At 40.5% G+C, this 13062-nt stretch overlaps 1 protein-coding gene and 2 long non-coding RNA genes across 5 annotated transcripts in view; all 3 read right to left on the bottom strand.

Annotated features, from left to right (window-relative positions):
• The window catches only part of LOC108026209 (tyrosine-protein phosphatase 99A), a 114659-nt gene that overhangs the window by 14111 nt on the left and 87486 nt on the right, over nt 1-13062 (bottom strand). For 2 of the 3 annotated variants that reach the window (XM_017097018.3, XM_017097021.3), the window contains 3 exons: nt 4345-4548; nt 2525-2805; nt 983-1099 (listed from right to left, as the gene is read on the bottom strand). In XM_017097018.3, the coding sequence (XP_016952507.1) occupies nt 983-1099; nt 2525-2805; nt 4345-4548 (602 nt within the window). Of the gene's footprint in view, nt 1-982; nt 1100-2524; nt 2806-4344; nt 4549-11483; nt 11696-13062 lie in introns of those variants that run through there. The other variant, XM_044090919.2, reaches the window with a different exon arrangement.
• On the bottom strand, nt 43-957 carry LOC108026211 (uncharacterized). Its single transcript, XR_001768253.3, has 2 exons — nt 260-957; nt 43-200 (listed from the first exon to the last, which is right to left on the bottom strand). It is a non-coding gene; the product is annotated as an uncharacterized LOC108026211 (long non-coding RNA).
• LOC127011521 (uncharacterized) lies at nt 6263-6670 on the bottom strand. Its single transcript, XR_007764523.1, has 3 exons — nt 6601-6670; nt 6404-6520; nt 6263-6335 (listed from the first exon to the last, which is right to left on the bottom strand). It is a non-coding gene; the product is annotated as an uncharacterized LOC127011521 (long non-coding RNA).

The raw sequence follows: 13062 nt of genomic DNA, 5'->3' as shown, positions 1-13062 counted from the left end.
AATTTATGGGTTTGTATATAGAAAAACAGAAGACCAACTTGCTAGATTCCAAATCAGTTATTTAACGCATTTATTTTTAAAACTGTTAGAAAGCAGAAGAAATTGTATTATCATCCTCGGGCTTTTTATGAAGGATATGCGTTAGGACTAAGACAGCGTTCTGGGATGCTAACCGCCAGTCAAAGGAATAGGTTTTAAATCTAGAAGAAGAAGAACAATTTTTTGTTATTCTGAACTGGGATAAACTCAAATCGTTAACTTTTCTGTGCAACGGCAATGACCAGGACGGCTAGCGAAACCTTCATTACGTGCTGTAGGAACTGCATATTGACTGAAACTGAAGCCCCAAGAATCGCATTTATATAGTAAAGCAATGCAAAAATTCGATACAGTTTATTTGCGAAGCGAAGTATATGTTTTAACCGTGAAGGTTAAACAGAAATTGAAAATCTTCCAAATGTGAAAGGGTAAAATTAAACAAGCAAAACTCAGGACATCAATTTTGTAAGATATCTATTTATAGGGAGGAAGGAAAATTCAAGAGTGCCCTGCCAATTCTTGTCGTTTAGTTCCACTTTGATGCAAAAATTACGCATACGCCCTGGGGTTCACCTCGTTAAAGACTCAATAATACAAGGAAATAAAAGTTCAAGGCGCATAAAAAATATAAAGCTACCACGCTGGCACAGTTACATGCTCGAAATATTTCTTCCCAAGGCAGGATAGAATTTTTGCAACTAAATAACTTTTCCGTAACTCCTGTCCCGCAAAAAGAGCAGCCTGTGCTTCCCTTTTGGACATGTAATCTGATATGGAAACTGACAACGGCGAGGCTGCCAACTTTATGGCGTGCCACGCCCCCTGCCTTATAGCACCGCCCCGCATTTGGGCCCGCCTTAAAACAAAATGCCAAGTTCTTCCGCCATGTGGCAGGTGTTGGTCTGTTTGTGGGTTGGATTTGATATCTTTATGCGCTACTTACAATCCTTGACTCCGAAAATTTGCCCAACACAATTTTCTTTGGATTTATGACACTGAACGTTGCGGCTGCCACTTTGACCTCGTAGTACGAGTTGGTTGTTAGATTTTGTAGAATCATCTGCAAGGGAATACGAAAGCAAATGTACAGGATTAGGTATTCGTCAGATACATGTATGTGGTGTTAATAGAATTTTATAAAATACATTTTGAAGAACACTATCTGGAAAATTGTTGTTGATTGATCTTTGTATCTCAAAAATGTATTTTTGCCTCATCAACACGAGCTAAAATTGATTATTCCTTCTCCATTTTTCTCTGTTTCACTATATTAGTTCGACAGTTTATCTAAGCCAAAAATATGCTTTGAGAGCTGAGAAATTTCTAATTTAGTTTCCATTTAACTTTTGCACAATTCTGTCCCCTTCATACGGAAAAGCCAAATATTTGGCATTCATATACGCAAACTAACAATGAAAAAACAAAGGTAAAATTATGGCCATTTCTGTTGTTTAGTTGTTCAACAAAAAGCTTGTTTGCCGCTGCAAAATATTTCAATTACAAAAATATTTTCAACTGGCCAAAACAAAAGAAGGGCGACAGAGCAGCCCGAAAAAGATAGAGTTTTCCAGGGGTAAAGAGACGGGAAAAAAATAATAAAATAAAAAACAGGACAAAACAAGAGCCCAACTAGTTTTCAGATATGGAAAAAGTCAGCTATGTGTATGATAACATTTTATTGTTGTGAAATTTGTTTGCCTCGCCGCATTCCCCACGACAAACTTTTATTTTTTATTTATTTACTTTTGCCATTTTTTGTATTGCGTCTATTTCGGGCGCTAAATAAAAAGGGAAGATGCGGCACAAAGGCGGACAGGAAAAACAACATAAATTTAATTTATTTTCGCAGGTGAGCAGACCACCCACCTGTGTCCACGTGTGTGGGTGTGTATCAGTGTGGTGCAGCGGAAAAGTATGCATCCCATGTGTGTGAATTTTTCGGTATAGAAATTTTTATAAAATATTTACAGGTGCCGTGGCAGGTGGGCTGCTCTCTTCTGTATGCCGTTTGTTGTTTGCTGCATAAAAATGCAATTATTACTGCCGGCTTTTTATTTTTCCGTCCCACGTTCTATATTTTTTTGTAACCCCGCCTGAATATCTGTCTGTATTAGGCAGTTTATCATGGAACTTTTCGTTTTTTATGGGGCCCAGAGAGGGCCAAATGGCCGCGATAAGCCGACTCGATTGACATATCACAAGGCGGACAACCATGTTGCCAACTTGGCAGGCCAATAAAATGTTTGCTAACAGCGCGGAAAATGCTTGTTTTTTCCCAAAACCTGTGTTTGAAATATTACTGCCAGACGCCAAGGGGATAAATCTATTTACCCCGCTCTGATGGCATTTTGAGCAGAAATTTTGGCTTAGAGTTTTGGGAACTTAGGATTATTCAAATAACCATATGAGCATGGAAAATATATCTTAATAATATTTAAAAACAATTTGTTGGTATATTATTTAATGGGAAGTAAAGCAAACCTACCGCAGTTTCCAGCTCCTTTGCCGAGGCATTAATCCTTATATCCCGATGCGTATCCTGGCCCGCCAAGCGCGTTTTGATGATATAGAAGTCAATGGTGTTGTAGAACTCGTAGGGTCTTCGCCAGCGTATGGTGATGGACTCCTGGGAGTGGCAAGTTAGGTTCACGATCGCCGGGGCACTGGGACCCCCAACATCTGTCCTCTGGGCAATCTGATCGGAGGGTTCGCCCTCGTTCTTGGTGGTGAAAGCCTTCACAATCACACGATAATCGGTGTAGGGTCCTGAAAAAAAATGTAATATAACATGGGATATTAGTAGAGCATAAAAGGTGAAATCGAATTATGTTTTAATGTGTTTATGAACTTAAATAATTTAAAAGGTAATTTCCTACCCATCAATAATGGCAAATTATAAGTTAACACGCTTCTCACTGTAAGCTCTTCAAGTACAAAGTAGCCCCATTGTCTTTTCCATATTTTGTGACCCTTTAATTTACTTTTTTCCGGCTGATTGCGTTTTGATGAGACAGCTGAGGCTTTTATTGGTCGTAAATACTTCCAGCGAATGTCAGTTGCTTTTCCGAAAACATGTGGAGCAGCTGCCACACCCCTTGCCACCTTAAATTGAGCGGCGGACATCTTTTCCCTGCCCATTATGAGGTACGTCACCGCATTTCACTGGATCCAAGAGCAGGGAAAACCGGATGGCGGTTTCTGTTCGGCTTTATAATTAAATTTCACCCGGGGAAAATGCATGGGACAGCGGCGGCAACAATAACAATGAATTGATTTTTCATGCAAAGTGAAAGGAAACAAACAAAAACAAAAAAGCAGTAAGGACTGCCTCCAGCGGGACTGTCAGCTTAAATTGGATTTAATTAACAAGAGAAACTGCTGACATCTACTTGGATTAAATTTGGAAATAATTAAACGTTGCCATGGCGGCCCAGCAGGCCGCAGAATGGGGATCCTTTTGGAAATTCCTCGCACAAGTTAGCTGCAGGTGAAGGTGCATCCTGCAGCCTGCATCCCGTATCCTGCATCCCAAGCCGTTTAATTAAATTAAACAATGTGGGTGCCTGAGAATGTGGAATGCGGCGCATAACTTTGTAGCAAGTTAATTGCACGGCTTGAGGGGCACCCAAAAACCTACAAAAACTCTGGTATTCGCCGAAAAGCATCTCCAAGTAGCTTCCTGTATGGCAGTCTCTGGCCCAAAAGACACACCTCACGCCTTAATCAGGGAAATTAGCCGACTTTGGGGGTGTACAATTATAAGCGTCAAAAGTTGTTGGCAAACAGAAAGTGGCAAGCGAGTGGCGGCGAGCACTTGAAACTATTTAATTACAAAGCAGCCGGCAAACAATTTGACTGGAGCCTCAATTAGAGGTAATAACAGGTCCTCGGGGCAGGTTCAAGGGGTTTTCCATTTCCCGTTTCCATTTCCTCGGCTTTTCACAGCGTGGGCGTTCGACTGTTGACAGTTTGATGTCGAGCTCTGAAGTTGACGGCGGTCCAATCGAAGGGGACAACTTGAAAACCCTTTGATCGGCTTGACTGCGAAAATTTATCGACCATAAGAGTGAATAAATTAAAAGTTGTAGAGCCTGTTCTTTTGGCTTTTAAATAGAAATACTCGGAAATATTTAAATGCGCTGTCGAAAACATATTAGCTGTTATATAAAATATAACTAAAATATATAAGTGCTATTTTAAAATAAAATGTTTTCACCCAACAACAAATAATATTTTATCTTTAAATTGTAGTTGCATATTTTATAGGTTGTAATGTTTTTTTTTAAATAAAGAACAGAAACTTACGTAAGTTCTGCAACTCAAAGTGAATGAGAGTTTCCGCCGAGTTGCGGGAATTCTTTACGATTTCCACGCCAGTTTGATTGTCGTGGATGTGGAACACATGGTAGCCGGCGATGGCTCCATTCTGGTTCTTCGGAGGATGCCAGGACATGGTGATGCTGTTGGCCGATACATCGAGTATGGTGAGATTCTGGGGTTTGCTTGGCACTGCAAAGAAAAGTAAATAAAACGGGGGGATGAGTATCAAGAGTATCAAATACAAAAGTCAAAAGTTAAATTTGCTCATGTTCTTAGGCCATGTTGCATACTCTTCGGCTTAGAACCACAAAGTTAGGCAAACAAGAGAGTTGGAATTTATTCAGGATGAGACTGAGGAACAGAAGATACCCACTTTGATGTTCTCGGAGACAAGATAATGTTTTAAATAGATATGAAGCAATTAACCCCTAGCTTGTAATCTTAAAAATATCAAGAGAGAAATTTAAAATATTAAATATCCTCTCCTTTAATTTATTTTGTTTTTTTTTTATAGCTTATAAATACGATACTGTCGAAAAGTTCCCCAATATACCCTTGATTTGTGTAAATTACGCCTCCCAAAGTTGATTCTCAACTCTGGAGTTATCAAAGTCGTCGTCGCAGCTGTTTAATGTATTAAAAGTCTCCCGAACCCATAACTTCATCCAAAGTAATCCTGAATTTGTAAACAAAAAACGCTTGCATACTTAGCGGCGTGTGCACATAGAAAATGGCAAGCCAAATGACAATGAATAAATAATTTATTTAATAAAGAAAAAACGAGAGCAGAGAAAAATAAAATCGTAAAAAGAGCAGGAAGCCGGAGCAATCGCATCGAATGAAGAAAAGTAAAATAAATTGAAATGAATATTTTGCAGTAGCAGATAAAACAATTTATATTCAAATGGCAGGCGAATCATGTGTGTGTGCGAGGGTTTGTAAGAGAGGGAACAAAAAATTATATATTCAATTACGATGGGGAAAGAAGAAAAGAATTGGCGCAAGTAAAGCGCAACGTAATCGAAGCGCATAAAGAAACGGAAATGCGATTGCTAGCAATTTATTATGGCCTGCACTTGCCAGTGGGGTAACACACACACTCTGGTGAACACCCCAACACACACAGATACTCTCACAGATGGTGGCTTATAATCCAGCAAACCAGCGGATGCAAAAGCCCCGGCAATAATTTCATTTGCAAGCCAAAGGACAACACTCGACCATGTGTGACAGCCAAAGGGTTCTCATGTGTGTGTGTGTGTTCCAGGACTCTCCGTCTTTGTGTGTGTGTGTGCAAGTGGCAAAAAGCACTAAATGGTAATTTATTTTACTAATACAACAAAAGCCCGGCCAACGAGCAAAAACGCTCAGCAATCAAAAGAACAAATGAGTGACCCGAGGGCGGGAACGGGCACTTGACCCTACTCCGCCCGAGACTTTTGCCATGCAAATGCGATAAAGCTTAGCAAAACACATACCCCAAGTCCCCTGATGCACTGGGAGAAAATAAGCAGTCATAGAATTGCCTTCTTATGATTATTTCCATGTATTCTAAGTGTCTTTAAAGATAAGAAGAGCCAGAAAAATCAAAAAGGTACTTAAAAGTATGCAACGCAAAAGTATTTTAAACGCAGCTCTTCATAAGTCTTGGGTGGAATAAAAAACCAGTTGAATAAGAGCTGAAAAGTCTATTTTCCCGCTTTATTCTCAGTGTAAGCCAGTAAGAAAAAGAGAAACCCACACATGAACAGTTGGCTGGGCAGAATAAACAGTCGCTGTCAATGTATAGAAATTTATACAATTCAATAAATGGCATTTCTACTTTCTTTGCCTTTGCCTTTGCCGTGGCCCATGCTTTCCCCCCATTTCGCTGCCCGTTCCACGCCAATTTCTTCATGTACTTCATCCTTGGCCTGTGCCCTCCCTGCAATTGCAAACGGAAATGGAAATGGGAAATGGACAGGCAGCTGCTGCATCTGCAAAAAGGGAAAGGAAAAAGCCAATTTATAGACTCGAACTCGAACTATGAAGGCGAACGACTCACTTGAGGACCGATGGCGCAAAAGGAGCGGGGTACTTGTATTAAAATCAATTAAGCAACAAAGTGCTCCCCACACACTCACACCCGACCACTCACACAGTGAAGCCAGCGATAAATGTCCTTGCAGGGCCAGGAAAATGGGAAAAAGGGGAGGAAAGTTAATAGGTTTGCCACTCGCAAAAGACAGCTGGCAAACTCACCTGCTCGACAGGTGACTGTGTGGGCACTTACTGCTCCTGATTGGTTTGTGTTTGGCAAATATAACATAAATAATTGAGATCCAGGAAAAACCGCTTTGATAAGGCAAATCAATCAAACAGTATCCATAAACATAAAGCTGTATATGGTTAAAAAAAAAACAATTAATTAGGGAATATGTTTGGCTGGAGTAATTAAGATAATGTAACTGGCAAGTGTTTTTTATGATTTGATGAATAATTGGTCGTAAAATAAGTTTATTTATAGGTGATAACATATGGCCATAAATCGGAAGGCATTTGCTTAATTAAACGCCTCAATATTTCAGCCAAAGGAATCCAATTTCCTAGGCTTCCCTCCTCATAGCACCAGGAAAATCGGGTCTCCGCCACATTTGACATGTCTGGGCAAATTAAAAGAAAACAATGGCTGCGCCTTCACCCACTATTTGCTCAGCCATCGCGCCGGAAGTAACCAAGTGTGAAAAAGCAAAGGAAAATCCGCATAGCCTGGGAAAAACTTGGGGTGCTCACTGAAGGCGCGCGTGATTATTTTCACAAAGGCAAAGGCAGGAAGTAGAAAAAATATAACTACGAAAACGTAGAGGAGGCGGTTGGAAAAACCAATACCGACGACGTGCTTAAGTTGTTAAAAACTCCAAACAAAAGCAGGCAGAAGCTCGAGGACCTCGAGGTGTGTTTGTGTGTGAGTGTGGGGCAAATAGCATTAAGTTGTCTGAGCCTCGAAAAAAAAGAATGTATATGTATAAAACAACAACTACAAACGGTTGGAGAGCAAGGAACAACTAAGCCCGAACATGAAGATATATAAAAACAAGTTAAGAGCGGGGCGCCATTGTTGTTGGCCATATGCCTTATTTAGTTGTTGCTCCTCGTGCTTTATTGTTGTTGCGCAACTTTACGAGCTGCTTTACGGATTTGGCCAGACGTAAAAACTAAACAAAAGGCGACGGACGGAGAGTAAATAAGAGCGAGCGAGCAAACAAACAAACAATTAGAGAACTCACACACCCACACACACGGGAGCCTCGAAAAAAGAGGCAAAAAAGCCAGGTGACTGCCTTTCAAAAGGCGTCAAAGGCTCCACCGCCCCGAGAATTCGCACAAAGGCGCAAAAATTATGCGAAATAAAGCCCGAAAACGAGAAAAAAACGGGAGGCAGCGACAACAAGCTGGGAAAAAAATATAAAACTGAAAAGTTTTGTCCCCCAAAGCTTTGATGGCCAAGAGCAAACAGTGAATGGACCAAAAGGCTCCGGCACTTAGCGGAAGTAACGCGGCGGCCATTTTGAATGCACACATGCATGTGTGAGTGTGAGTGCGAGTAGGTGAGTGTGTGTGCGGGAGATTCTTTTTGAAATGTGATGGCGGGAAAACAGATTCGAAACGGGCTTTAAAGTAAAGTGTTCATAGAGATCCTTATAGAAAAATTAAAAAATATGATTTATCAAAAATAATATGTTATTTATATCATTAAATAATTTGAAGAAAAATATTAAACCTGCTGAATTTCACTATTTCGTATGCAATTCCTGTAATTATTTACCTGGCCGGCAAATTCCTTTGCCAAGTCCATTGAACTCACTCCACATGACATATAATTTACGTTATTCGAACAGACATTTTGATTAAATTGCTGCAATTTTCGTAATGGCAGGTCTTAGGACTGGAATTTCGACATAATGCCTCTGGCTCTATTTAAACTCAAAGCTCTGTCAAATGCACAAACAAAGGGCCAAAACACAACTGACACACTTCAAATGGGCCAGCACACACACACACAGGTACAGAGATTCTGGCAAATGGACAAACGACATTATATATTTGTTTCAAAGTGCTTTTGCCACTTGGACTGTCAGTTGAAATCTACCGATGATCCTTTCGAATCACATTTTTATTCCGAACTCTAATGTTCACTAATTTGCAACGTTTGAAAACCTTTGACATGTGTCTAGTTTGGGTCAAAGCTGGAGAGTTCGTTTGCTGCCCTAAAGGGTTAGTAGTTGAAAAAGTTACGGTCACTGGGAAAAATAAACACCTAAAATAGGAAAATTACGATTGCAGTTGGGAAAACTATAAATTGATGAAATATTATTTAAGTTTAGGTCATTTTAATGATTTTAAAATATTAATGGCATAAAAAATGTACTGATAAAGGTTTTTGATTGACAATCTCGAACATTTTATATCTTAAAGAAATAATAATACTTATATTTGATACAACATTTTTTTGCGGTATTTTTTGGCAAGCGAATTGAAGTAGATTCATGTTTCCTAGGCTTACGACCACTTTTTGCCCCCATCTTTAAGCCGAACTTTAACCCGACTCGCCGGGAATATGATGGCTAATTAAGGGCGAGTGTCTGGTCCGGAGTCCGGGTTCCGCTGATGGCTGCACTCGCCTGGTCTCCATGGCCAAGAGCAGGGCGATAAGGCCAACAACGATGGCGACGGCTTTTGTGGGGGGCATGTGTGTGTGCAAAAGGTTATCGGCAGGAAGTTGCACATGGAAGCACCATCACCTCAGGCTCACCACGACCAGCCACATCCTCATCCACATCCACATGGAAAGCCCAACCTTCCGGCCCCAGAGTTCGCTTGTTTTTCGATCCTTGAGACACGGAAACTGTGTTGGCCCTCTGGTTTGGGTTCTCATTTTCGTTCACCGGCAAACCGGCACAAAAACAGGCATCAATGTCACGTTCAAAGTGTCGAGTTGTTGCACTAACAAGGTGTTTATGATTTAAAGCGCCGCTCAGCTGGGGAGTTGGGGTTTTTTGGCAGACAAAAGGCCTCCATGACAAGTGACTTGGAGTGTTGGCAAAAAAGGAGGAAAAACGCCAGCACACACACATGCAAGTTGAGCTGTGAGTTTTCCTCTCGGATAGCATTTTGGTAGGCGTTTCGGTTGGGGGTTGATTCTACTGTTTTTTTTTCCATCCATATCCATCCATCTGGTCGACGGGGACAAGAAAAATTGACATGTTGAAGTGCAGTTAGGCGGAAGTTGTCGCCGAGGCAACATTTTTCTATCTCCTCCCACCGCCCACCGAGCCAGTTGGAGTGGGCGTGTCTAAATGCGGGTTGGCACGTGGTTGAGCGATAAAAAGCAGAGAATTTTCCTAGGAAAAAGGGCTTATCTGTGTTCTTGATTTTGATTTCGGTTTTTTGTTGTTTAGCCTAGTGACGGAGGCCATCTATCAAAATGTTTACGCTCCCCAAAAGAGGGTATTGTTCTTCGAAGAAATATATTGAGGAATAAATAAAAAAACTTGTAGAGAAACGCTAAAGTTTAAACGTTAATATTTAATAGGAAAATTAATTGAACCCTTTATAGTGCGGAAAGCTTTGTATTTTTAAAGAATTTTTTTTGGAAATTCATTAATAAAATAGTATTGTATTTTTAAAACAGCAATGTAATAACATTAATTTGATAAAATTTTTTTTTATATAATTTTTCTTAAGCAATAGTTTAAGGGTATACAAAAATCGCACAAAAAGTTTTTAGAATTTCTTCCATTTCTTCGTTTTCCTTATTTTGCTTCGCGTTATCTGAAGTCCTTAGGGGAGTTCATAAATTAGCGGCAGCACATTGCAGGCGATTGGTATGCAACATATTTGAGTTCATATCTGGCTGTTTTTTGCCCACACAAGGGAGTGGAAAACCGAAGAGGAAAAGCCTCTGTGACAGGCCGTGAAAAGCGCAACTCAAAGTGAATCGACCCCCACCATTATTCTTCCCATTCCCACCAAGGAACTCAAAGTCCTTGGGAAGTCTAGTCAGCTGGCTTATCATCTTCGAGACGTGCAAAAGGCGCCTTGAGCACGATTCACGCCTTTCGGTTGTGCAACAAAAGTCCTGAAAGTCCTCGAGGACTCGTGTGTTCGAGCCATGTTGCAAATTAAAATCAAGACAGCGGCAAAGCCAGCTAAATGATTGATGGCTGTTTTTCACCGAAAAGCTGAGAAGCAGAGTAGCTGGCAAAAAGTTCAATGATTTATGCTTTTCAGTTGGGCCAAATTTGCTGGTTACTAAATGATTGTTTTCATCCAACCAAGCTGGCTGGGCTGCTCCACTACTTTGCACTTTTAATGTATTTTTTGACAAGTCATGTTCATAACTCAGTGTCCTGTGAAATTTCTATGGGTCGATGGAGGGAAAGTTTTCACTGGATCTGGATAAAGTTCGAAATCAAAGTTTTCACAGCTCCTCTCGGTTTTACGTAGTTATTTTCGGTAAGTCTTTTCTATATATATATTTTTGGTGTTTTTTTGCCTTTTCTACAGAGACGCAAATCATTTGTCAAAATACGAGAGTACGCAGCAAAGTTGCTGCCTGTTTGCCGTTGACAAGCCGAAAGTTGTGCCAATTTGTATTAGAAACTTTGAAACCTTACGCCTGCGACATGTCCGACTTTGGACTTTGCGTGGGGCTCTATATAGGGGATATATTTACTATATAGCCAAAGATCATGGACAGGGGCCAGTTTATGTGGCAAGCACTTTGCTGAAAGTTCAGGCGGCGAGAGGAATATTTAAGTTAAGATTGTTTGCGATGCGGTATGGGCCAAGAAATGGCACACAAAACACTATTTTTATTGGAAAATCAAGGCTTCAGGAAACCCGAAAAGTTAACGAACAGTTTTTATGGTACTTGCAAATATTTTATGAAAATAAATCTAAGAAAATATATATTTTTTGTTAATGCCAACTGCGATTTATTCCCATTACTTCCATCCCCACTTAACAATTAATTCTGCACTTTTCGCCTATCAAAATTGTTTGTCAACAGTAGTTTGTCAAAATGCCGGCAGCATTCTGCCTGCAGACTGCAAGTATCTGACAGATATTATTCGCACACTCACTTGAGAGTGAATTGGGGTGCTCCCAGCCCCCGTTTTCCACTACGAGTTCCGATTTCATGCCCCTCGAAAAATGCTCAAGGGCTGAGTACTTGTGAAATGCCCCTTTCTACACGAAATTATGGCTCGTGGGCGGGGTAGCACTTGATGAACTGCACTTTTCATCACGGCCACGAGACCGAAAGTGTTACTCCAAATTGTGACAGCTCTCAGCTGCGCCTCGGAAGTGAAAATGAATTTACAGAAAATTAACTCGACGTCCGACGAAATATATGGGAAAAGCAGCAGGAGCCTGCTCGTGGCACTTGGCAGTACAGCAAAGTTGGGCCAAACAATTAATTAAACTAATGACTCGGTGGAAATCGCACCGGAGGGTGGTCTTAAAAAATGATTTGTGAAAAACTTGATTCAGCAGGTTTATTAATTAAACTGCTCCGCCAAAAGATGAGTTTACAAAACTTAGCCGAGACGGAAATTACAGCAAACACGGCATAACTTTACACTTCTTATCAATTGATTGCTTTGTTGACTGAGGCGATCAAAAGTTCAATTATTTAAATTTTCCAGCCATTCCCGTTTATCGCTTGCTATAACAAATGCAAAAATACCATATATATTCGCTGTGCTTTCTGAGAAAAAAGCTAATGGATTCGTTTGACTGAAATAGTAATTACTGACGAGCAGCCAAGCATTCAAATGACGATGTTGTCCGACAATTTATATAAAATTTATTTAATTTTCGCTCGACCGGTACAGCGCATTTCCCACTGATCTATTTGACTGGACAAGCTAATTGGCAGTTAGCTTATTTTTTCATAATTTAAAATTGTGGGCTACACCCGTTCGCACTTATATAATTTTTAATTGGGTGCTTTAATTTATAATGTTTTGGCTAGACAATATAGTTTATTTTTTTAGGTAAACTGTAAGATAATATTTTTATTTATCACTGCATGCCATCACTTGCACCTGAAGGTTCAATAAATCATAACAGGAACCTTGAGCCAGTTAAACTGAGTAACTAATTACGCCCACTCCTAGTGGCCCATATTTTCTTACTTACTGGAAAGGGGCGTGGCAGCTGCACCTGCCTCAAAAGGCAACTTAATACAAGTTTAGCGTGTGGTCAGCAAATCAGGTGACTTTTAGCCAGTTTGCAGGACTTGGCTCTGCAATTTGCCAGCAGTCAGTGTGTCAAGATGGAAAACACGCAAATGGTTTTGGCCAAATCGCAGGTGGGTGGCTTGCAAATCCATCTCTGGCAAAATTCTTAAGACCTATTTAAGACCTGGCAGCTCCAATTTAATGACATGCCCATAAAAATAGTTGGCCGCAGCTTAACAATAAAATACCAAATAATTGTGGGCCATAAAAGTTAAGTTGTTAATTGTTTTGTGTCCTGTGCGCATCGCGTGTCCCGTTGTGTTGAAAACGGGAAAAGCGAGGAAAGCCGAGGAAAACTCTGGTGGGGGCTGGTGAAACATGGTTCACTTCCAATGAATTGTTGCTGGTTGGCACCCGCTGGCCAAGTTTTAACGAGCAGACAGACGGCTGCTTGTCAATTCCCCCGGACATATTTCAT

Source organism: Drosophila biarmipes, chromosome 3R, assembly GCF_025231255.1.
Source record: "Drosophila biarmipes strain raj3 chromosome 3R, RU_DBia_V1.1, whole genome shotgun sequence".
In the NCBI taxonomy this organism is placed as follows: Eukaryota; Metazoa; Arthropoda; class Insecta; order Diptera; family Drosophilidae; genus Drosophila; species Drosophila biarmipes.
The sequence above is the reverse complement of the archived record's forward strand: the minus strand, read 5'-3'. Positions and strand labels throughout refer to the sequence as shown.